The sequence below is a fragment of the Hyaena hyaena genome, unplaced genomic scaffold, assembly GCF_003009895.1.
Source record: "Hyaena hyaena isolate Hyena2069 unplaced genomic scaffold, ASM300989v1 scaffold_851, whole genome shotgun sequence".
In the NCBI taxonomy this organism is placed as follows: domain Eukaryota; kingdom Metazoa; phylum Chordata; class Mammalia; order Carnivora; family Hyaenidae; genus Hyaena; species Hyaena hyaena.
The window spans coordinates 797,085-822,885 of NW_024081483.1; the positions used below are offsets into that span (position 1 = coordinate 797,085).

At 36.5% G+C, this 25,801-nt stretch overlaps 1 protein-coding gene across 3 annotated transcripts in view; it reads right to left on the reverse strand.

Annotated features, from left to right (window-relative positions):
• The window catches only part of NUMB (NUMB endocytic adaptor protein), a 41,411-nt gene extending 24,733 nt beyond the window's left edge, over nt 1-16,678 (reverse strand). For 2 of the 3 annotated variants that reach the window (XM_039219946.1, XM_039219948.1), the window contains exons 1-2: nt 16,608-16,678; nt 10,721-10,753 (exon numbers count right to left, since the gene is read on the reverse strand). In XM_039219946.1, coding sequence (XP_039075877.1) covers nt 10,721-10,753; nt 16,608-16,646 — 72 coding nt within the window. In that variant the 5' untranslated portion in view covers nt 16,647-16,678. The remainder of the gene's footprint in view (nt 1-10,720; nt 10,754-16,607) is intronic. The other variant, XM_039219947.1, reaches the window with a different exon arrangement.
• Between the last annotated feature and the right edge of the window lie 9,123 nt (nt 16,679-25,801).

Sequence of the window (25,801 nt, forward strand, 5' to 3'; positions counted from 1 at the left end):
GTAATGACACACTAACAGGCAACTGTGACATGGTATGCCTTGTAATAAATGAGTAAGAAGCTTTTCTTTCACAGAAAAATGGGCTTCATTTTTTTTAATCTGAGAAAGACCTTAAAATGATATTTGAATTTATAAACAGAATTGTATAAGGAACAAATTTTGTCTGATAATTCCAAGATACAGTGAGTATTCCCTAAAGGACAAAGCGTCAAAGGGAAAGAAACACAACTTTTCACCAGTATTTGAGGCTGGCATTATCTCTAATGGCTGTTTCACTAACACTACAGTCACCCTTTAATCTGGGACAGTAAAATACACTATATTTCCTGCATTATAAGTGAGAGGAGACGTTAAAGGCTTTGAGGAAAAAATAAGAAAGGCAGCAAACAGCATGAAGGTTGAAACAAACAGCAAGGGATAGATTTCAGGAGGCAATTAAGCTCTTCCAGTTTGCTAAATCATTTTTAATTGTCAGAAGGGGGGAAACGTAGGGATTATTCTAATATTAAGTTCATATTTCAAATGAAATGTAATAGCAGAAATGAAGATTCCATAGGCATCTCAAATTCAACCTGTCCAAAACCAAATTCATCATGCCCCTTCTCACAATGAACAACTCGCCAATCCTCTTGGTCAACCGTACCCAAAGCTTGGGTCATCTGCTTCCTTCTGTATATCCCTAGGTTGAATGAATGAATGTGTAGGAGAGCATGATTCTCTCATCCCAGTGGTCCTGTGAGTTCTGTTTCTTCTGTCTGAAATGGCTTTCTGCTCTTAGTTTAACTGAAAAGTCATTGTTTTACATCTCAGCCTTAAGTGTCACCTCTTTCAGGAGGCCTTCTTCACACTCTCACATTCAATCTTCCTATCTGTTCCAGTAATACCTGTTCCCATCACATTACTTGGTAACCATTTCTTTACCTGATTCCTTCCACTACAGGGTGAACTTGAAAGCAGTGCATTTATCATTCATTCATTTATTCATTCACTAACTCAAATATTTTGGAATAGCTACTATGGATCACATACTATTTTAGGTATTGAAGATTCAGCAGTGAACAAAATAAATGAAGATTTCAGTCTTAAGAGAGCTTATGTTTTAGTGAAGAGATGAACAAATAAGGAAACTGTATGATATGACAAATGGTGATAAGCCCTATTAGAGAAAAATAAAGCAAGGAAGAAGAATACAAAGTATGTGGATATGGAGGAAGGTGGAATTTAAAATAGGGTTCTCAGTGAATGCCTCACGGAGAATGGGGCTTTTGAAGAAAGAATGGAAAGAGATGAAATGAGCCATGCATATATCTGGATGATGTGTATTCCAGAAGAGAGCAAGTACAAAGGTTCTGAAGTGGAAGCATGGCTAGTGGGTTCAAGGAATATCAAAGAAGTTAGTGTGGGTGGAACTGAGGGAGTGAGAGTAGAAGATAGAAAAAGGGACAGTGGGAATTCATGTACAATGGCCTGGAAGGCCCAAAAGACTCTGGCTTTTATTCTGAGTAGGGCAAAAAGCTACTGGAGGATCTGGGGCAGTGGAGCAACACAATCAGCTCTCTGTCTTAAAAAGATCACTCAGGCTGATATCTCGCCAACAGGTGGTAGGGGAACAACAATGAAAGCAGAAGTAGAACACTACTGCAATGACTCAGGTGAGAGGAGAAGCTGGCTTGGACCAGGGCAGCAGTGCAGAGGTAGTGAGACAGGAACTGTTGATGGAATAGATATAGGGTATAACAGAAAGAGAGGAATAAAGGTTAGATTCAGGATTTTTAGCCAGAGCACAGGTACAGAGGTGTTGTAAAGTGAGATGGGGAAGATTAGGGGAAAGTAGTTTGGCAAGGAAAGATTAGAAATTAGGTTTGTGACATGTGAGTGTGAGACACCTGGTATAAAGTGTTTAATGATGATGATAATATGCCTAACAGTTATCCAGTATGGCAGGCCGTTTTGTACACTTCTCTAATATTTACTTATTTAACTTTCACAATAATCACATGAGGTTGGTATTAGTATTATATTTTTTTTACAGAGGGGAAACTGAGATACAGGAGAGTTAAGAACCTTTCTCAAGGTCAGAAAGCTAGTCGGTGGCTGAGCCAAGGTTAAATGCAAGAACCTGACCCTTCAGAGTTTGAGCCCTAGCCCCTACGCTATATTGCTTCTATGATGGAAATACCACTATGGAGTCAAGAGGCAATGTCTAAAGATAGAAATTTCAGTCATCAGCACAGAGATGGTATTTAAATCCATGACACTGGATAAGAACATCAAGGGAGAGGTGTAGCTAGAGAAGAGTCTACAGACTGGGAAGTAGGCAGCAATATGAGGGAAAGCCAAGAGCAGGATCCCTGACCTCCAACTGAACTGTGTTTCATAGCTGGGGAGGAATGGACTATGACAAACCTGCTGATAGGTCAGGTAAGGGGGTAGGTAGGACCTAAGAACAGCTTTGGTGGAGTGGTGAAGGTAAAAAGACTGATTAAATAGGTTTACCAGAGGAAGGGAGAACAGAAACTGAAGGCACCAAGAAGAAACTTTTTAAAAAGATGATTTGTTTTGATTCACTCTAAGAAAGAAAAACTGATATAGAAAAGAGTGTGAGGAGCATTCCTGGATTAATAAAGAACTCAAATAATAAAAATCTAGTAGAGGAGACAGCCTCGGCTGGGAGCTCAGACAGTCCATCTCTTGAAACGGAGGAAAAACAGAGCATATGAGTATGGATGTAGGTAGGTGAGCACATGTGCCAGCACATGCTAGAATTTTCTTCTGATTGATTCTATTTTTTCAGTGAGGATAGAAGCAAGGTCATCAGCTGAAAGAGAGAACAATGTAAGAAATCCTGGAAGCTTAAGGAAAAAAGAGGTGTCGAAAAGTTATCTAAAAAAAAAAAAAAAGAAAAAAAAAAAAAGATGGTCTTGCTCTTCTTTATATCTAGATAGCCTAGCACAGTCCCTATTATACTTTATGCAGTGGGATTTGAGCTTGAGAACCACTGTGTTTTCATGAATACAAATTTAAAAAGATGACTCCAAAAGTTGATGAATTTTTTTGTAATCTAGAAAAGGAAGGTGACCACGGTGTTTGATATACTAGTTGATCATGTTACAGGAAACAATGAAACCAAGGATGATGGGAAATCTGATAACTCTTGAGATTGTCTTTTTTTTTCCTTCAGTATTTGTTATAATGGACTTCAAAAGGAAAAAAAAACCCAAATCATAAAAGATCCATCTAATAAAATACAAAAGAAACTAAATTTACATAAGGGCATGGGAATTTAAAAAATAGGAAGACAAGGAAAGAGGCAGCGTATATTCCCTCTTTGTTAAGGAAAAGGATCCAGAATGAAGATAAGCAGAAAGTATGATTTGTTATAGAGGAGAAAATCTGGGAAATCTAAAATAGAACATAGATGTGAGTACATTGACTTTAAGAGCATTCATAAATACAACAAAATGTTTACTCTCAAGAGTTAGGTGAAAATAATATAACCACATACTACTTTTCAAGCATGCATTCTCTAAAACACAACCATGTGTAATCATGCCATTTAACAACTGAAAAAGCCTAAGAACATGAAAAAATATATTTGGCAGTACATTAACAGGATCTGTTAAGAACAGATGTAATATTTTTGGTGATTTTTACAGTTAGAAGTGCCCTCCCCTCTCCAAATACAAAGTGACATGATAGCCCAGGGAGGAGTTCACAAAGTCAAATGCCTACAGGGTTAAAAGCAGGTAACAAACGAGTGAAGCAGGCTGAATGCAAGGACATTAGGGAGTTGCAAGGATTATGGCAAATAGACAACCAAAGGTACAGTGTCAGCTCAACTCAAGCCACTGCTGCCACACAGAAAGCATTCTGTTTTGCCAGATCTTCTAATTCTTAAGATAGATATTCTAAGTTTCATGTGAAAACTCTCAATGTTTTGACATTTTGGCAACCAATTCAAATTTATCAATGGTGCAAGGCATACCATGCATGTTTGTGGGAAGCTATTTAGTGCACTTCTGAGAGGACATCAATATGGAGCAGGCGAAAAAACTCTGCACCAAGTTTCAGAAAACCTTGGTTTCAGGATAGGCACTGCCCTCTACTACTAACTACGTGACCTCTTTGGGCTTGTTAATTCCTTTGTAAAATGTAGTTTCATGAACTATCCAGTCTAATTCACTGAGTGGTTGTGAGCAGATGAGAAATTAGGTCAAAGCATATCATAAACTATAAAGCTCTATATAAACATAAGCAAATTACTTTGAGATAATGGAAAATATATATTGGTTTCTGTCCCTGGTTCTGGGCACAGAGCTTCTGAAACCCTTGTAACTTCCTAATTTCCCAAGTGATAAGAGCATTGTAAGCATCTCTTGTCCTGATATTTGGTCTTTGACTCTATCCTTGACACAGAACTCCTAAATTCCTTGTAAATTCTTAAGTGATAAGAACACAAGGAGCATCTTTTGTTCAATAAGGCAACTTTGGGTAGGCTCCTAAAGAAGGACTGATCAGCAGAAAGAACAAGCCACAATTATGAGCTTAGAATTTTCAGCTTCACCTCAGATCCATCCTCCGGGGAAGGAGAGGGGCTAGAAATGAAATTAATAATTGATCGCGCTTATGTGAGGAAGCCTCCATAAAGCCCCAATAGCACAAGGTTCAGAGAGCTTCCAGGTTGGCAAATGCATCATTCTAGGAGAGTGACACACCCCATCTCCACAGGGACAGAAGCTCCTGGAACCCTCCCAGACCTCACCTTGTGTAGTTCTTGGGTCTGGCTGTTCTTCTGTTTCCTTTATCATATTTTTAAATAAACTATAATTAAGCATTTCCTTAAGTTCTATGAGCTGTTATAGCAAATTAAACCTGAGGAGGGGATTGTGGGAACTTCTAATTTTTAGCTAAACTGGACAGAAGTTGTGGGTAACGTTGGGACTTATTACTTGTGATTGGCATCTGAAGTAGGGTAGGGGCAGTCTTAGGGGACTGAGCCCTTAACCTATGGGATCAGACACTATCTCCAGGTAGACAGTGTTAGAACTGAGCTAAATGATGTTGCAGAAAATTGCTTTGTGTGGGGGAAAAATATCTACATATTTGGGGACCAGAAATGAAGTATTTTATATGAATAGTAAAGGAAATTCATAGAAGAAAGACTCACAGGAGGTCAACTGACCAGTTTTTCTAATACAATGGCCTAAGAACACTTCATAGCTCTGTATTCAATCAGTTCCTCATAAAATGGGAATATATATTACCTCAAATATATTAAAATTATAAAATATTTTTCAAATGTTAAGTGCCATATAATTACTCGGATTAATCAAGTATTTGCTCGGTATGGCCAAATACACTAATGAAGGTGTATGCAGTATATCCCAGGAAGGTGAGTATATTCTTGGTTCTTCTAACAACGGTGAGCAATTTAATGTAGCTAGTTTGGAAAATGTTATTTCAGTTTCTCAGATTTTTCTTCCTTCTTTTTAAAGATGTGTGTTAAGCTTGGGGTGCCTTGGTGGCTAGGTCGGTTAAGGTTCCGACTTCAGCTCAGGTCATGACCTCATGGTTCCTGAGTTAGAGCCCCACATCGGGCTCTCTGCTATTAGCACAGAGCCTGCTTCAGGTCCTCTATCTCCCTCTCTGCCCCTCTCCCACATGTGCCTGTGTTCTCTCTCTCTAAAAAAAAAAGGTATATAAGTTTACAATGAGCTAATAATATAGTAACAGACTCAGGTTTATCTGTTCCCTATTGCAAAAGCTTGTGGAGGCACTGCTTCCATTAACTGGTGATGCGGGGACAGGGAAGTGACCCATTGGTCAGGTTCAGGAAACAACTTAGGAAAAAGAGGAAACAGTCCTCCTGGCCATTATCTATAAATTCACATTCAGGCCTAATAATCCTTTCATCTACCTACTTTTATGCAAATGTGTTTGGTGGACACACCTCTTCATAACTGTTATTTTCTTTATCTTGGACCACTAAACCATACATGATGTGAAGGCTAAGAAACTACCAAAATTTATGAGAAACTGTACTGGATTAAGAACTCAATAGTTAATAATATTGTAGTAACACTGTATGGTTACAGAGAAGGTAACTACCTTTATCACAGTGTTTCAAATGTAATTAATTATAAAATCACTATCTTGTACACCTGAAACTAACATGTTACATATGTCAACTATACTTTAAAAAAACTACCAGGACGCCCAGGTGGCTCAGTTGGTTAGGTCATGACCTCACGGTTTGTGGGTTCAGGCTCTGCATCGGGCTCTGTGCTGCCAGCTCAGAGCCTGGAACCTGCTTTGGATTCTGTCTCCCTCTCTCTCTCTGCCCCTCCCTGCTCAAACTGTGTCTCTCTATCTCTCTCAAAGGTAAATAAGCATTAAAAAAAAAAAAAAAAAAACCCTACCTATTATATACTGTTCTATGAGATTCTTTATTTTCAGCTTTCATTAAATCACAATTGACCAGGCAAACCTGACAAACCATAACTCTTTCACCAGTCTATTTCTTGTAGATTAATGTAGAAGTGAGTTGAGTAATGGCAACTTGAAGATTTGAAAGGCTTCAAATTAAAGTTTTTCATTCAAAAACACATTTCCGGTGAGATTATGGGTAATACTTCTTCCCCACTGTTTTTATAATTTAAAAAATTTTTTTAAACATTTATTTATTATTGAGAGACAGAGAGAGAAAAAGCATGACCATGGGAGGGACCAAGAGAGAGGAAGACACAGAATCTGAAGCAGGCTCCAGGCTCTGAGCTGTCAGCACAGAGCCTGATGCAGGGCTCAGACTCATGAGCTATGAGATCATGACCTGAGCCAAAGTCAGACATTTAACCAACTGAGCCACCCAGGCACCCCTGGTTTTATAATTTTTTAAATGACTTACTATAATATAAAAAATTGTACATTAGAATAAAATTGTCCTGCCCTTAAAAGAATTCTCCCTTCAATAACAAAATTCTGACAGTCACAATGGTTCACGGATGCTATTAGGAGATTGTGCAGCATCTTTTTTCCTTATTAAAAGTTTTTATTTAAATTCCAGTTAGTTAACATACAGTATAATATTAGTTTCAGATGTACAATTTAGTGATTCAACACTTCCGTACAACACCTACTGCTCATCTGCTGAGCATCTTTTAAAAAATCCTGTGAGAGTAAAACTCACTAGTATGATTTAAATATCTCTAAATAATGGGCTCCTGGGTGGCTCAGAAAGTTAAGCGTCCAACTCGTGGTTTTGGCTTAGGTCAAGATCTCATGATTTGTGAGATCAAGCCCCGAGTTGGACTCTGTGCTGGAGTGCGGAGCCTGCTTGGGATTCTCTCTCTCTGCCTCTCCCCCACTCACTCTCTCTCTCTCAAAATAAATAACATTAAAAAATTAAAAATAAATATCTCCAAATAAATAAAATGTTGGTTTGAACCACTGAAAAAACCTCTTTAAGGCCTTAATAAAAAGAGTGAGTTGAGGGATGGCTGCGGGTTCAGTCAGTTGAGTCTGACTCTTGATTTTAATCGCAGGTCACGATCTCATGGTTTGTGGGTTCAAGTCCCACATCAGGTTCTGCACTGACAGCACAGAGGCTGCTTGGGTTCTCTCTCTCCCTCTCTTTAAACCCCTCCCCTGCTTACACACTCATTCTCAAAATAAATAAATAAACTTAAAAAAATAAAGTGAAATGCGTTTACAGGAAGCTATTTGTTAGCACCTTTTAAAGTTAACTTTTATTTTTATTTTATTTTAAAGATCTATATACCCAATGAGGGGCTTTAAACAACAACCCTGAGCTTGAGAGTCACACACTCAGCAACTGAGCCAGCCAGGCACCCCAAGTTTCAATCTTTAAAACTTCGGTTATAAATAATATGAAAAAAGTGACTGTATAGCATAGTGACTAAGAATGTGGGCTTTGGAGTCAAATTATCTGGGTCCAAATTCTAGTTTCTACCACTTATTAGATCTGTGAATTTGGGCAGGACACCTACCTCTATAAACTTTAGTTTCCTCACTGTAAAACAGGGAGAATAATAATTTCAGGGTTATTTTAAGGATTGAGATGATTTCTCATTTTCTTTCTTATGCCATATAATCATGTTGCAAAATGTAACAGTGCGACCCAGTTCAGCTACATTGTAGGTGCACCCTGACTCCATTCTATTTAGCAATGAATACTGCCACTCTGGGATTGATTTTGAATTGAGAGCTATCTTTGTTCCCTAACAGCATGTTATATAATCTTTTAACAAGTTTTTTTCTGGAAACCAAATAAATATTTTCTACCCAGCCTTCTATGCAAGGTCTATACAAGGTTATTATTATTATTTTTTAAAGTTTATTTATTTGAGAGAGAGAAACCCAAGCAGGGCTCAAACCCACAAACCATGAGCTCATGACCTGAGCCAAAATCAAGATGCTTAACCAACTGAGCCAGCCAGGTGCCCGAAGGTTGTTTTCTAAAGTAGACATATTAAATACTGATCACTTGGAAGGTAGCTTAAGTTGTATAATTATTATGGTGATGTGAAATCGCTTTGAGAAATTCTTTTTGGAAAGGAATATATATCTACAAAAAACTTCCTTAACAATTATAATGCCTATTTATATAGTTAACTCCTGAATACCAATGAACTGTGCAAGTCCACTTATATACAGATTTGATAAATATAGTACTGTAAATGTATTTTTTTCATAATATTAAAAAATTTATTTTGGGGCACCTGGGTGGCTTAGTCAGTTAAGCGTCCGACTTTTGCTTAGGTCATGATCTCGCAGTTCGTGGGTTCGAGCCCCGCGTCGGGCTCTGTGCTAATTGCCAGCTCAGAGCCTGGAGCCTGTTTCAGAGTCTGTCACTCCCTCTCTCTCTGACCCTCCCCTGCTCACGCTGTCTCTCTCTCTTTCTCTCCTAGAAATAAATAAAACATTAAAAAAAAATTTTTTTTTTAAATTTCTTTTAATGCTTATTTAGTTTTGAGAGACAGAGAGTGTAAGCAAGCATGCACAAGCAGGGGGAAGGCAGAGAGAGAGAGAAAGAGACAGAGGATCTGAAGTGGGCTCCACACCAAGAGCAGAGAGCCCAATGTGGGGCTCAAACTCATGAACTGTGAGATCATGACCTGAGCTGAAGTCATATGCTTAACCGACTGAGCCACCCAGGCGCCGCAAGATTTTCTTAATCACATTTTTCTTCCTCTCACTTACTTTATCATAAGAATACAGTATATAATACATATAGCATACAAAATATGTGTTGATGGTGTGTCTGGGTGGCTCAGTTGGTTAAGCATCTGACTTTGCCTCAGGTCATGATTTCACGGTTCCTGAGTTTGAGCCCCACTTCGGGTTCTCTGCTCTCAGTGCATAGTATGCTTCAGATATTCTGTTTCCTTCTCTCTCTGCCCCTCCCCCACTAGTGCTCTGTCTCCCAAAAAAATAAACATTAAAAAAAAAAATGTGTTGATGGACTGTTTATGTTATTGGCAAGGTCAACAGTAGGCCACTGCAGTTAAGTTCATGGGGAGTCAAATATCATACAGGGATTTTCGGCTCCAGAGAGGGACGAAGGCCCTGATCCCTGGCACTGTTCAAGGTTAACTGTAATAATGCAGATGTCTACAGGATTAGTTCTTTTTAGATACAGACCTGTTAATTTAACTCAAACTCAAAATGTGTACTAAGAAATTTTATTGTGACATGTGTGGGTAAATTATATGACTTTCTATTTCAGATTGACAGCAGTAAACTGAATGAAGACATTCAATCTAAAATCTCTTCAAATCTGTTTATAAACAAACTTACAGTATAAAGGTGACCTCTGTGAAGATGTAAAAATAAATTACAACTAAAATATTTACTTAAGAAATGGAAACTATTTGTTCTTTAAAACAAATTTCTGAGGTAACAAAACCACCCATTTAAAAAAAAACAACTGTGATGGGATTTTTATATTCATATTAACTTTTTGTAATTTAAAGTCAGTTATCCAATGACAGTAGTGTTTTCTTATACTGTCTCAGTCTGAATTATTTTGTAGCACTTACTCAAAACTAAACAATGATACGCTTTGACCCAAAAATGTTAGAAACGTATTTAGCTATTTGTATATATATTCTTAATCTAAGAAAGTCTAAACATTAAATAATCATTACTTGAAAAGCATGTACAGAAGGAACATCCCACATAATGATAGATATGTGGTACACTGCTAACTAAGATAGTTTTTCTTAGACTAGCAGCCTGAGTTTAAAAAAAAATCACAGAATTCCCAAAGGTAAGTTTATGTACTTTCACTTACTTTACCTGAAATTTAATTTAGATTGAAAAAAAAAGTATTAGCATTGAATGTAAAATGTGTACATTCAATTTCCACTTGAACTTGGTGCTTCTTCCCATTCTCCCTCAATATTTAGCACTAAGTAAAACCCACTTGTTAAAAACCCAGCTAATGTGCTAATATGAAAGCTTTGCAAGACCAAATTTAATACCTAGCCTCTAGGAAATAATCCTTTTTTAACTTATCTGCTTTATTTATTGGGTTTTAGTATCAAAAGACACACAGTTAACATCATAGATAGCAAGTTTCCAATTTATTAATTTCCATATATAGTCAAATCAATTCCTGTATTATGAAGAAACCAATGTCAGTGCTATACTAGGGGTGTAACTCCTTATAAAGCAAGCACGGATGTGGCATCAAACTTACTTTTCCAAAGAAGCCTTTGAAGAACTTCCTTTCCTGGAGGAACAGGGGGACAAGTCGAGCGCTATTATTGTATGGGCTAAATGTCCCAGGGTTTCACACCAATAAGCACATACAGGAGTTGGGTAAAGGACAAAGTAGGAGAAGGGGAGGGAGTGAGAGTTTTAAAGAGTTATCCATACCAGGAGTGACAGGGAAAAAGGAAGGGTGCATGAAAATGCAGGGAAACATACTGTATGGCCTAAGAATCCATGAAACGAGTGAGAAGAAATCAGAACCTGTGTGTCCATGCAGAGCAACTAGTTAGTTTAGTATTCTCTATTTACTTTGAAACAGAGATTATCCAAATTTGGCAGCAGAGAAAAAGATTAACATCATACTGGTTTCGTGAGATCTGCATTTTAAATTTCCTAATAGTGAGTAGTAAATACATTTTTCAATTTTCATATACATTTTTCAATTTAAAAATTAGTGGTCAACTATGTGGAAGTCATGAATTAAAAAACCAGTCCACATTTGAACAACCACATAAAAAACGCAACACATAAAATTAAATTATGAGTGTGCAGCAAGAATCCTTGTCAGACTTTTTCTTGCTGAGTTCAAGAGGTTTGAGAACCTTTACTTATGCATTAGGATCTATTTGTATGTTATGTCTGGGTTGATCAAATCCATAACAATCCTGGGGAAATAACAGATATGTTCTATTCCAAAAAGAGAATAAATCAGCTATCAAGAACACAAAGCTAATGCTTTCATCGCGGCTGGAAAAAACAAATGTATCTGAGAACCAAACATTTGTGGACCACAAATGAAATTTTAAAAACAGGGTTTTGTTTTCTTTTAAAATGCTACTGATTTAGAATAAAGAAACGTGTGGGGCGCCTGGGTGGCTCAGCTCATTGAGCATCAGACTTCAGCTCAGTATATGATATCGCAGTTCGTGAGTTTGAGCCCCATGTCTGGCTCTGTGCTGACAGCTCGGAGCCTGGAGCTTGCTTCAGATTCTGTGTCTTCCTCTCTCTCTGCCCCTCCCCTGTTTGCATTCTCTCTCTCTCTCTCTCTCTCAAAAATCAATAAACATAAAAAAAAAAAAAAAGAAACTTGCATTGACAGTTATAAGTACAGCTCTGAAACTATGTAGATAAGAGGGAGCTAACTATCTATGGTTCCAGCACCAAGTTTTAAGCATGTACAAACTTTGAAAGCTGGCTACCATTCAAAGTCAGAACTTGAATGTAAAGTAGATGGGTTTTAACCCAAGCTATCTTAACTTTACATTTCCTAAGTTTTTAATTTTTAAAATGAGTTTTTAATGTTGGATACATATCTAGAAAAAGACAAATTTACTGAAATTTTACTCTCTCAAACAATTTATAAATTCATTCACTACTTTCAAACACTGAATAGTTGTTTTCTACCTAAGTTTTGAAAATCATAAATAGCATCAAATAATTCCAAAAAGTGTTTTGAACTTAAGCTGGAAAAACAATAAAGTAATTGAGGTAGTTATTACAATAAGACTAAATTTATTTCTACTGCCAAGTTTGGTGACCCTGGTTTTGTTAGACTGTGAGTAACAATCAGCTTTAAAAGATGCAGCCCAAGTTAAAAGATTCACCATTCTTGGGGGCTTGGGGGGTAAGGGAAGGAGAGATCTGTTAATATTTAATTTAGCTCTCAGGAAAGCTCTTGTTAAACATGTAGTTTGCCCTCTTCATAAAAGACTTCAGATGTTAAAAAAGTTGACATGCAAATGCATTAAAAGATAGCTATCAGAGAATATTAGTGTTTTTAAAAAAAAAAAACAAGTTATGATTCTTTTACCTGCTAAAACAAGAACATATATTAAAGCAAATATATCAAATAGTGAATAAAAAACCAACATATTAGAAACTGTCAGTATAATGAAACTAGTCTAAAACCAAGACAGAGAAGGAGACACATTCAGAGACAATGGGAAGTAAAGACCTTTTAAAAAGAAGAGGATACTGGACTAGTGTCAAGCAAGATAACCAAAGGCCCTATACACATTTTACAAACTAGACTGATGAATGACATTACTACTCATCCTGCAACTGCCTATGTCATTAAAGGCACTGAAAATGGACAATAGTTGTTTCTATTTATCCTATACGATCTAAGTCCCAACGCAGCTAATTTGTGCACTTATGTCACAAAGTAAATGAGTAGAAAATAGCTGTAACTAACTGTATCATACAAAGTAAAAAGAATTTAAACATATTTATGCTCTGAGAAGCATTTTGAAAATTCAATTTTGTTATAATATCTTTTTGTTTGAGAATATTAACTATGCAGGTAACTTCTAGTTGATATTAAAGTAATCCTAAATTACAAGAGACTACGTTGAGGAAAAATAAAAACCATATAATCCGGCTTCTTCAATTATTTATCAATTTAAGAAGCTCTAGAATGTCACATTTTTAGTTCAAGCATCAATCAAGTGATAGGTTTAAGATGTTTGTTTTGCTACTTAACTGGTACATCTGAGTTATATAATTCTTTAAATCTTAGAACTCTGGCATTCAAACTAGCTACATAAATATTATTTCTTCTTAAAAAATATTATTTCTTCTTTTTCTTTTATATTTACTTCCATTTATTTGAAACTCTAAGAAGAAGTAGTTTTTGGCACAATACAAGCATCTGGCACAGCAGAGTATAGATGCTTGATGAATGTTTGATAAGGGGCAGGAGGCAACTAGAAATTTCCACACAGTAAAAATATGAAAAGAACACAAAAATCATAAATATTTGTGTTATCAGTATGGTCTCAGAAGAACATCCTGAAGAATTCCAAATTACTGCAAGCCTCTCAGTATAACATTAGAAGGAATATTTACAGGGGGAGTTTTATTGAGTACAATAAATAGGAAATTGACCCCAGTTACTGAAAAATTCAATCTTATTTTTTAAATACATGTTTACCCATCTGGAATTATACACAACATTTGTCCTAAGTCTCTTGGATACCATTAGTGTGAAAAACTTTAAAGAACTTCTTGAATGAAAAGTTCAGAAGTGGTCAATTCCCCTGAAAGTTTAAAAATTTAAGTATATCCAGAAAAGTAACTGACATTCATAAAACTTCGTATTAGTCATAAATGACTATAGGGAAATGAAGATCTTTTAGAGATACATAAAAGGGTTTCATAAACTTTAAAACATTAAATGTAACATATGGTAATGATAATTGTTAGGAGATTTGATTTGACCACATATTGAGGACTGAATTGTTTTCTGTATATTCTAGAAATATTTTTTGAGTGGCTACCATGTACCAGACACTGTTCCAGGCATAGATATAACTTTTTAAATGGCAATTTGGTTCCTGTTTCTGGTGAAAATAGAGCTCATTAAATTATTAACTAAATAGTCCCATACCTCAAATAATCATGTTTATAGTTTATAATCTTCATGGACAAAAAACTAAAAAGGTAAAAATTTCACTCAGTTAAAAACTTAGGGTTTTTTTTTTTAATTAAGTTTCTATATTTAAGTGATTTCTACACCCAACGTGAGGCTTGAACCCATGACCCCGAGATCAAGAGTCATGTTCTTCTGACTGAGCCAGCCAGGAGCCCATAAAACAATTAGTTTTAAAACAAGATGGTGAAGGGGCACCTGGGTGGCTCAGTTCGTTATGCATCCAACCACTGATTTTGGCTCAGGTCATAATCTCATAGTTCAGTCTGTAAGTTCAAGCCCTATGTCAGGCTCTGCTCTGGCAGTGCAAAGCCTGCTTGGGATTCTCCCTCTCTCTGTTCCTACCCTACTTGTGCTCACTCGCTCTCTCCAAATAAATAAAAAAGCTTTAAATAAAAATAAAACTAGATGGTAAATAATGGCTATCTCTGGGACTGCAAGAAATTTTTATCCATTTGTATTTTACACAATTAACTTATGTATATAATGAAGAGATGTTTCTAACGAAAGGTAGGCTGAAAAAAACTACTTAAGGAGCATCTCAGTGGCTCAGATGGTTAAGCATCCAACTTAGACTCAGGTCATGATCTCATGGTTCCTGGGTTTGAGCCCCGCGTCAGGCTCTGGAGCCTGCTTTGGATTCTGTGTCTCCCCCTCTCTCTCTCTGCCCCTCCCCGGCTCACGCTCTTTCACTCTCTCTAAAAAAAAACACTTAAGTAGATTAAGCTGCTCATTAAACTAAATACCATTTCTTAATATATTCTGTACAAACTGAAAACATCCCCAGTTTTCCATTATTTAGAAAGTGAATATGAAGTCATACTCTGAATTAAAAGACTAGCCTTCTAAGTGTAAGTTATATGAGTTATAAGATTTAATAACTATTCATAGTTTGTTTCAGGTCTATTTAGTCTATTCACTGATATGTCTATTATTTTCAATTAATTAGTATTGTGATGTTTAAAATATTCTTTAGTGACTAAGTAGGGCAAATCATTGCATTACTTTAAATTTTCTAAGCTAAATTTATTCTTCTAGTGAACTTAGAATTATTTTGTTAAAGAAGAGATAGAATTTATGTTTCTTGGAAAATTACATTATCTGAGGCTGTACTTAACTAAAGAATATACTCAAGAGGACAAGACAAATCTATAAATTATAGTTTCACACACCATAATAGATGAATATAATCCCTTTAGCATTAATGATGATTATACTAGGAAGGGCTTCAATCATTTAAGAATTTAAATAACCAAATCTGAGGTAAATGTTATGTATGTGTGTGTATATGTACATGTGTCTACATATTGGTTTATTTGTTTTTAGTTATTTGCAAACTATAATCAGTTGTTTTTCTCTTCCTTTCCCTTCTACAACAGATTCACAGACATTTGTTCCAAAATATAATAGACCTAAGTTGATTGCTTCCTTATTCTTGTATCTTTTATATTGAGGGAGTATAGATGAGACGTCATATGAAATGTACCAAGAAGCAGAAGTTTTGATTATTAAGCAAATTGAGAAGAAAAAGCACTCACTAGTAGCCAAACTTGTGGCAGCCTACCATACCAGCAAACCTAAAGCAACAAGTATTTAATGCTGTCTAGGGTAGGGCATGCAAAAGTAATGGTTACAGCTTTCATAGCAAAAGGGGTAAAAGGCCACACACTGGAGAGAAGGAAGTTTGCCAGAGGATTGTCAGTTTATGAAACATACTTCAAACCTATCCAAAATATGATATTAATACTTTACTGCAAACCTTTATGAATTCTGAATCCATTCTCTCCTTTTACTAAATACACAAGCCTGTGCCTAGGATTTGTTCTATAGTATAACAGGCAAGGAAAACATTATTTATCCTGGAAAAGGTCTCTTCATTTTAAGTATGCTCAAGTTTGTGCAAAAGGCAGGGGAAATACACTGTTTATGTTAGAGGGGTGTATAGAAGGAAACTGGGGAGTAGTAGCCCAGTTACTACCCAGTAGCCCAAAATAATAAGCCTTCCCCCAACTGTAAACTTCACTAGCCATCATCATAAATAACTCTATCTTCTACTTTTTCCTAGAAAGCTGTTTATTATAGTAAACTTAAAATCTGTAATTTATAACCCAGTTATCACAGTTAGGTTAAGACACTAACTCTAACAGTTGCCTCTTGGTTTTAGAACATTATTCATCTGTAATATTTCATACCACTTGTTTAATTTAGGTTCTGAACCAAAAGTTAACTTTTGGATAATGTCTGGCCTAAGTTGACAAAGTTGGTCTTTATAATTTACATCTTTGGATGGACAACATGAGATGCTCTTTATTAGAGAGACTATATCTTTTGCCTTAAGAGAAATACTGTTATTGGATACTGAATCATTAAAATTTACTGAGCAAAATCTTTTAAGAAAATATTTCAGCATATAGATCAGCCCTAGCAACCATCAAATACATACAGCTTTCAATCTTTTTACAGCATCTTCACAGATGTGCATTCCTCTTGACTCATCAACTTCTACATGGCCGAGGTACTGTAGAAGAGAAGAAAAAAGTTAGGGTTATTGCTATGCTTATTGAGTACCTACTATATGATAAGTATCAGTTGGTAGAAAATTGAATATTAAAATTTCTGCACTTAAGAAACTACCAATATAGAAGAGTTAAGATAATGTTTTTTACCTCAGTGCCCTCATATGAATGAGATTTAGAATAAATGTCTCAAAAGAGTTATTGTTATAGAGAAGTGGAAAACTACATGGTAAAGCACTAAATGTGACCTAAATCTATTGGATCTAAATATACTAGCCTGTGCTAGACACAGTTACTGTATCTCTGAACACAAAAATAATCCTAAAACCAATTGTGTATGTATACATATGTAAATATGTGTTTGTATATATATACACACATATTGATAAAAGCACAAATAAAAAGAACAGTTATTCAAAGGATGATGAGATTACATATTCCTTTTATGGCAAGCATGTAAGAGCAGGGCAGACAACTAAAAATCAAATTTTTAAAGGGCAGTACATTTAAGCTTTAAAAGATGTATAGAGGGACACCTGGGTGGCTCAATCAGTTGAACATCTGGCTTCAGCTCAGGTCATGATCTGTTTGTCGGTCTGAGCCCTGAGCTGGGATCTGTGCTGACAGCTCAGAGCCTGGAACCTGCTTGGATTCTGTGTCCCACTTTCAGCCCCACCCCCACTCACACTGTGTGTGTGTGTGTGTGTGTGTGTGTGTGTGTGTGTATGTGTGTCTCAAAAATGAATAAACATTAAAAAAAATCTTTAGGGGTGGCTCAGTTGGTTAAGTGTCCAACTTCAGCTCAGGTCATGATCTCACGGTTCATGGGTTCGAGTCCCGCGTCAGGCTCCGTGCAGACAGCTCAGAGCCCGGAGCTTGCTTCATTTTCTGTGTCTCCCTCTCTCTCTGTCTTTCCTCCACTCGCACTCTCTCTGTCTCTCTCAAAATAAATAATTTTAAAAAATCTTTAAAAGATGTGTAGAATTTGAAGAGGCAAAAACTGAAAGGTTGGAAAACTATTTTAGGCCGAGAGAACTTAACAAAAGTTATAGGTGTAGAAAAGCATAACTATATATCAGCAAGTATATAGAATATGAGGTATTCTAGAATATGTTTGGCTAGAATATGAGGTATATACAGCTGGGGAACTTTAATGCTGAATGTTCTTTACTTGCTTATTTATTTATTACAAATGTTTAATTATTTTGAGAGAAAGAGAGAGAGTGTGTGAGTGAGGAGGGTGGGGCAGAGAGAGAATCCTAAGCAGGCTCCACATTGTCAGCGCAGAGCCCAATGGACTTGGGGCTTGAACTCATAAACCGTGAGATCATGACCCCAGCCAAAATCAAGAGTTGGACGCTTAACCCACTAAGCCACCCACAGGCCCCAAGTCTCCATTTAATCCTAGAGTCCACAGAGAGATAATAAAGCTTTTTTTTCAAGGTAGTAATGCAATTCAAATAGTACCTTAGCATGTGAATAGGTGAGAAAAAACAGGTGGGATGGTGGGAATATCACAAAAGTACTCTCTCTTACTTATTTATTTAAGGGGGAAGGGTCACGAGCATGCAAGCAGGGGAGAGAGAGAAAGAAAATCTTAAGCAGGCTTCACACTCAGCACAGAACCCCATGAACTCCTACAACCCTGGGATCACAATCTGAGCCAAAATCAAGAGTAGGACACTCAACTGACAGAGCCACCCTGGTGCCCCGTTTGAAAGTGCTCTCTTTTAAATGGAAATTTATGGTCTGCTTCTGGGTTGACATTGAGTAGACCTACTTTTCTCTGCCCAACCCACTGAATGAAACCATAAAACCTGGACAGAAGGCATGGAGACCTATCTGAGGTCTCCTTTGTAAAGTAGAAAAATCAAATTCGAGAATATCAGGATCTAAGATACTTCTTTCTTTTTTTTTTTTAATGTTTATTTATTTTGAGAGAGAGAGAGAATGAGCAAGCAAGCATAGGAGATGGGAAGGGGCAGAGAGGGAGAGAGAGAATCCCACGCAGGCTCTGTGCTGAGAGCAGAGTTTGATGCAGGGCTCGAACTCACAAAACTGTGAGATCATGACCAGAGTCGAAATCAAGAGCCAGACGCTTAAGATGCTTAGCCGACTGAACCATCCAGGTACCCTTAGGTTCTTCTGAACTGGCAGAGAGTTTACCTCCCACTCTCCTCCTCCTTTTTCTCTACTCTCCTTTTTGATACCTCCAGCTTGAACTTAACACAGCCAGAAATCCAAAAGTGAGTGCTGTGGCAAAGAAAGAACTCTGGGGGAAATAAGAAAAGGACTCTGGGAAAAGCACTCTAGCTGTGGCTCTAAGATCAGGAGACAGTATAGGACTCACCCTCCCTTTTATTTATCTTAATTCTTTGTAGTCTCATATCTCAGCTCCCCCAAAATATCCTGTGGTGGTGGTGCTGATGGCAGCAATGGAAATCTGCAAAAGCCACACTTCTGAGGGAGGGAACTTTCCTCTCGGTTAGTGAAACTGTGATTCCAGGAAGATGGGACCAACACTGGTTCTGCTTTTTTTCCCCTTTGTGTATCTCTCACCACTGGGCTCTGCACAGAGATGAAACAGTGGGAATGTATGGTAGAGCAGAATAACGAGAGTCCAGGAAACACAGGCATAGAGTTTAAGTAATTTGCCCAAGGTCACTTAGTTAGTGAATACTCAAACCCAAGCAGCCTGACCCAGAACACTCTTATAATGCTCATACATATGGAATTTTTCATTTTTACGCAAATCTTTCCAATACTGAATAAGTGCATAAAACCAGTGTATTAGCATCAACTTAGGAAACTATTTGACTTCAGGTAACTTGAGGCATCAATCATAAAGGTCATTACCTAAGACCAAAATAACTAAATGTCTAAAGAATTTTAACAGCTATAATTTTGGGTGAACATTATATAAATAGGAAGAATCCTCACTTTTTAGTGAATCAAATGATGTATTATATATATAGTTCTAAGTTGAAGGAGTCTAATCTCTTTAGGGCAATCTGAATCATATGAAATCCAATCAGATAAATCTTTACATATTCTATTTTAGATTGTCGTATGCAGATTTTGGTTACAAATTTTATTTTCTAAACACTTCCTATCTAGATCCACATTTAGTTCTACTCTTTGGTTTTACAGATGAGAAACAGTGGTAATGTTTTCACAAACTCGACATCACTGAATCTATTATGGATACTCAGTATACATAAAGACCTAAAGTTTTAGAGAATTTCTAAACTACTACATTAAAAATAATACAGAGTAGTGTTTCATAGCAGTAAGAAAGGATGCTGGTAGCAATTTTTCATGTGTACCTCTGTCTGGCTCAATAAGGGATAACTTTAAGACAGATTCCATATTTAGTCATCATTGCTTATCTCTTTTTTCTACTAAGTTAGAAAAATTTTACACCAAAATTATAGGCTATCAGAAATGTCAAATGTTTGGTGGCTCTGTCAACTAGCTCTAGATGTTCAGACTGAATTCACACTCAGAAATAATAAAGTACTCTCTCACTGAAGGCTGCTTTTCATCATTCAGTTAGAGGGAATAGTGATAGGTATTATTACACTCAAATTCTGGAAAGCTCTATTTTTCAGCGTAGAAGATAATGATGAACGGACTTTTAAATACCTCTTTGGCTGAATTCAGCTCTAGAAAGGATTTCTTTATGTTCTATTGATATTTGGTCTTTTTCAAAGCCCAAAGATAGATTCTTAATTTCTTGGTCCAATGGGCAAAGAAAATAAAGCAGTGGAAAAGAGTAAAATCTCAGCAACTGAACTGTCTTGTTGTTCTGACATTTTAACAAATTCTGACATCTCATTCTTAGTTCCTTGTCACATACACTGTTAAGTTCTTTTTGTTTCTTTATCCTTAATCACTGACTTGAAATGCCAAATATATATTATTAAAAATTACATTATCCTGTAATTATTTTGTTCTACTGTTGTTTCTTTCTATTTTGGCATTATACCATGCTATTTTGATCACTACAGTCAAGAATACATTTTAGGGGCGCCTGGGTGGCTTAGGAGGTTAAAGCATCCAACTTTGGCTCAGGTCATGATCTCACGGTTCGTGGGTTCGAACCCTGCGTCGGGCTCTGTGTTGACAGCTAGCTCAGAGCCTGGAGCCTGTTTCAGATTCTGTGTCTCCCTCTCTCTCTCTGACCCTCCCCTGCTCATGTTGTGTGTGTCTCTCTCTCTGAAATAAATAAAACATTAATTTTTTTTAAAAAAAGAATATATTTTAATATGTTTTGGCATGATCACTTTCACTAATTTTTCTCCCACAGAATTTTCCTAGTTATTTCCTATGTTTAATCTCTGGTATCAACTTTGGAATAATTTTGTTCATTCCTGTCCAAAAAATACTCTCTAGCTCCATCCAGGTCCTTGCAAATGGCAAGATTTTATTCTTTTTTATGGCTAAGAAATATTCTTTGCATATATATACCACATCTTTATCCATTCATAAATTGATGGATAGTTGGGCTGTTTCCATAATTTGGATATTGGAGATAATGCTGCTATAAACACTGGAGTACATGTATCTCTCTGAATTGATATTTTTATATTCTTTGGGTAAACACCTAGTAGTGCAATTGCTGGATTGTAGGGTTATTCTATTTTTAACTTCCTGAGGAACCTCCATTCTGTTTTCCAGAGTGGCTCCACTAGTTTGCATTCCCAACAGCGCAAAAGGGTTCCCCTTTCTTCACATCCTTGCCAATACCTGTTGTTTCTTGTGTTCTTGATTTTAGCCATTCTGACAGGTGTGAGGTGTTACCTCACTGTAGTTTTGATTTGCATTTCCCTGATGATAAGTGAGACGGAGCATATTTTCGTGTGTCTGTTGGCCATGTGTATGTCTTCTTTGGAAAAATGTCTATTCAGCTCTTCTGCCCATTTTTAATTAGATTATTCATTTTGGGGGTGCTGAGTTTTAGATTTTGGATACTAACCCTTTATCAGATATGTTATTTGCAAATATCTTCTCCCATTCCATAGGTTGCCTTTTAGTCCTGTTGATTGTTTCCTTTGCTGTGCAGAAGCTTTTTATCTTGATGAGGTCCCAATAGCTCATTTTTGCTTTTGTTTCCCTTACCTCAGGAGATGTACCTAGAAAGAATATGCTACGGTCAATGTCAAAGAAATTTACTGCTGGTGTTCTCTTCTAGGATTTTTATGATTTCATGTCTTACATTCTGGTCTTTAATCCATTTTGAATTTATTGTTGTGTATGGCATAACAAAGTGTTCCAGTTTCATTCTTTTGCAGGTAGCTATCCAGTTTTCCCAACACCATAAGTTGAAGAGACTGTCTTTTTCCCACTGGACAGTCTTTCTGGCTTTGTTGAAGATTAACTGACTATACTGTTGTGGGTTCATTCTTGGATCTACTGTTCCATTGATCTATGTATCTATTTTTGTGCCAGTACCATACTATTTTGACTACTATAGCTTTGTAATATAACTTGAAGTCCAGAATTGTGATGCCTTCAGCTTTTTCTTTTACAATGTTATGGCTATTCAGGGTCTTTGGTGGTTCCATACAAACTTTAGCATTGTTTGTTCTGAGCTCTGTGAAAAATGTTGGTATTTTGGGAGGGATTCCATTAAATGTATAGGTTGCTTTGGGTGGTACAGACATTTTAATAATATTTGTTATTCCACAGTGTGGAGGTTCCTCAGGAAACTAACAATAGAACTCCCCTATGACCCAGCAATAGCACTGCTAGGAATTTACCCAAGGGATACAGAAATGCTGAGGCATAGGAGCACATGGACCCCAATGTTCATAGCAGCACTCTCCACAATAGCTAAAACATGGAAAGAGCCTAAGTGTCCATCAACAGATGAATGGATCAAGAAGATGTGGTTTATCTATACCATGGAATACTACATGGCAATGAGAAACAATGAAATCTGGCCATGTGTAGCAACATGGATGGACCTTGAGGGTGTTATGCTGAGCGAAATAAGTCAGGCAGAGAAGGACAAATATCATATGTTTGCACGTATAGGAGGATTAGGAGGAACTTGACGGAGGAACAAGCAGGAGAAGAAGGGCGGAAATGGTGGGGGAAAGGGAGAGAGGCAAACCATGAGAGACTCTTGAATGCTGACAAAAACTGAGGACTGATGGATGTGGGGGGGAGGGGGGGATGGGCATGGAGGAGGGCACTTTGGGGATGAGCACTGAGTGTTATGTAGAAACTAATTTGACAATAAACTATTTGTAAAAAAAAAATAATAATAATAATAATAATATTTGTTATTCCAACCTATGAGCATGGGATGTCTTTCCATATCTTTGTGTCATTTTCAATTTCTTTCATCAGTGTTTTATAGTTTTCAGAGTACAGGTCTTTCACCTCTTTGGTTAGGTTTATTCCTAGGTATCCTATTGTTTTGGTGCAAGTAAAAACGGGATTGATTCCTTAAGTTTTTCCTTAAGTGCTTCATTACTGGAGTACAGAAATGCAACAGATTTCTGTACACTGATTTTATATCCTGCGACTTTACTGAATTTATCAGTTCTAGTAGTTTTTTAGTGGAGTGTTTAGGGTTTTCTATATATAGTCATGTCATCTGTAAATAGTGAAAGTTTTACTTCTTCCTTGCCAATGTGGATGCCTTTTCTTTTTCTTGTCTGACTGCTGTGGCTATGACTTTCAGTACTATGTTGAATAAAAGTGGTGATCAGAGTGGGCATCCCAGTCTTGCTCCTGACTGTAGAAGAAAAGCTCTCAGTTTTTCACCATTGAGTCTGATGCTAGCTCTGCGTTTTTCATATTTGATATTTGGCCTTTTTTATGCTGAGGTATGTTGCCACTAAACCTGCTTTGTTGAAGGTGTTTATCATGTATGGATGTTGTACTTTGTCAAATGCTTTTCCTGCATGTATGGAAATTATCAAAGTTTTTATCTTTTTCTTTTTAATCTTTCTCTTGTTGATGTGAAGATCGTGTTGACTGACTTGCGAATAGTGAATCACACTTGCAACCTAGGGATAAATCTCACTTGATTATGGTGAATATTTTTAATGTACTGTTGGATTCAGCTTGCCAGTATTTTACTGACAATTTTTGCATTTACGTTCATCAGGGACATTGGCTTGTAGTTCTCTTTTTTAATGGCATCTTTATTTGGTTTTGGTATTGGGGTAATGCTGGCCTCATTGAATGAGTTTAGAAATTTTCCTTTCTTTTCTATTTTTTTGAATAGTTTGAGAAGAATAGGTATTAACTCTTCTTTAAATGTTTGGTAGAATTTGCCTGTGAAGCCATCTGGTCCTGGACTTTTGTTTGTTGGGAGTTTTTTGATTACTAATTCAATTTATTTGCCAGTTATCAGCCTGTTCAAGTTTTCTGTTTCTTTCTGTTTCAGTTCTGGTAATTTATATATTTCTAGGTATTGATACATTTCTTCTAGGTTGTCCAATTGTTGACATGTAGTTTTTCAAAGTATTCTCTTATAATTGTTTGTATTTCCATGGTGTTGGTTGTTATTGCTTCTTTCTCACTTGTTATTTTATTTATTTGGGTCGTTTCTCTTTTCTTTTTGGTAAGTCTGGCTAGAGGGGGCACCTGGGTGGCTCAGTTGATTAAGTGTCCAACTCTTGATTTTGGCTCAGGTCACGATCTCATGGTTGGTGAGATCGAGCCCTGCAGAGCCTACTCAGGATTCTCTCTCAGTTTATCAATTTTGTTGATTTTTTCAAAGAACCAGTGCTCCTGGTTTCATCGATTTGTTTTATTGTTTTATTAGTTTCTATATCATTTATTTTTGCTCTAATCTTTATTATTTCCTTCCTTCTGCTGGCTTTAGGCTTTGTTTGCTGTTCTCTTTCTAGCTCCTTTAGGTGTAAGGTTAGGTTGTTTGAGATTTTTCTTGCTTCTTGAGGTGGACCTGTACTGCTATATACTTCCCTCTTAGGAAAGTTTTGCTGCATCCCAAAGGTTTTGAACTGTTGTATTTTCATTCCTTTGCTCATTTTCTAGTTGGGTTGTATGTCTTTAAATTGTTGAGTTGTAATAAGAGTTGTCATATATTCTGGGTATTAAGCCTTTATCAAATATATGATTTCCAAATATTTTCTGCTCTTCTGTATATTGTCTTTTCACTTTCTTGAAAACATCCCTTGTGCAAAACTTTCGAATTTTGTAATTTTGCTCAGTGTATCTATTTTTTCTTTTGTTGCTCATGCTCTTGGTGTCATATTTAAGACTCCACTGCCAGATTTAAAATAATGAAGATTTACCCCTGTACTTTCGTCTAGGAATTTTATGGTTATTACTCTTATATTTAGGTCACTGATTCAGCAAGTTAATTTTTTACATGGATTAAGGTAGTGATCTAACTTCATTCTTTTACATGTGAAAATCCAGTTGTCCCAGCAGCAATGGATGACAACTCTTTCCCCAACTCTGTGGGACTCTGCAAGGGTGGACTCTGCACCCTTGACAAAAATCAACTGGGCATAAATGTATCAGACTATATTTAATCTATCTTATTTGCTTCTTCAATCTGAGGATTCAAATACTGTTTTAATTGAATTCATCTTCCTCTCTCCTCCTGGAGCTCCCATTAGGCCTGACAGTTCTATTGGCCTTTTAAATTTGTTCATCCATGTTTCCTCATTTCTTTTTCATATTTTCTATCATCTTGTGCTGCATTCTGTGTAACTTTATTTATCAAATCTACCTTCCAGTTTACCAACTCTCTTTTCAGCTAGGTCTAATGCACTATTAAATCTATCCACTAAATACAATCTCAGTAATAGTATTTTTCATTTTCAGCTCAGGTTTGGTTGTCAGATTTGTCTAATTTCTTTTTTTTAGATCTTATTTTTTCCTTATAATTTGAATTTATCTTTGTATGTTTCTAATGATTTTATATACACATATTTTATAATGTCCTCTATAGTCTATCAATTCAAGTTCTTACAGGGCTAATTTTGTTCTTTACTGTATAATCTTTGTTTTAGCTGATCATTTCCACATATGATTTATAACTTTTAAGTTCATCTTCAATGAAGCTCAATTTTTCTGGAAGAAATCCATGCATTCTGGTATGGAGTAGTTTTATATTTGCTTCTAAAAG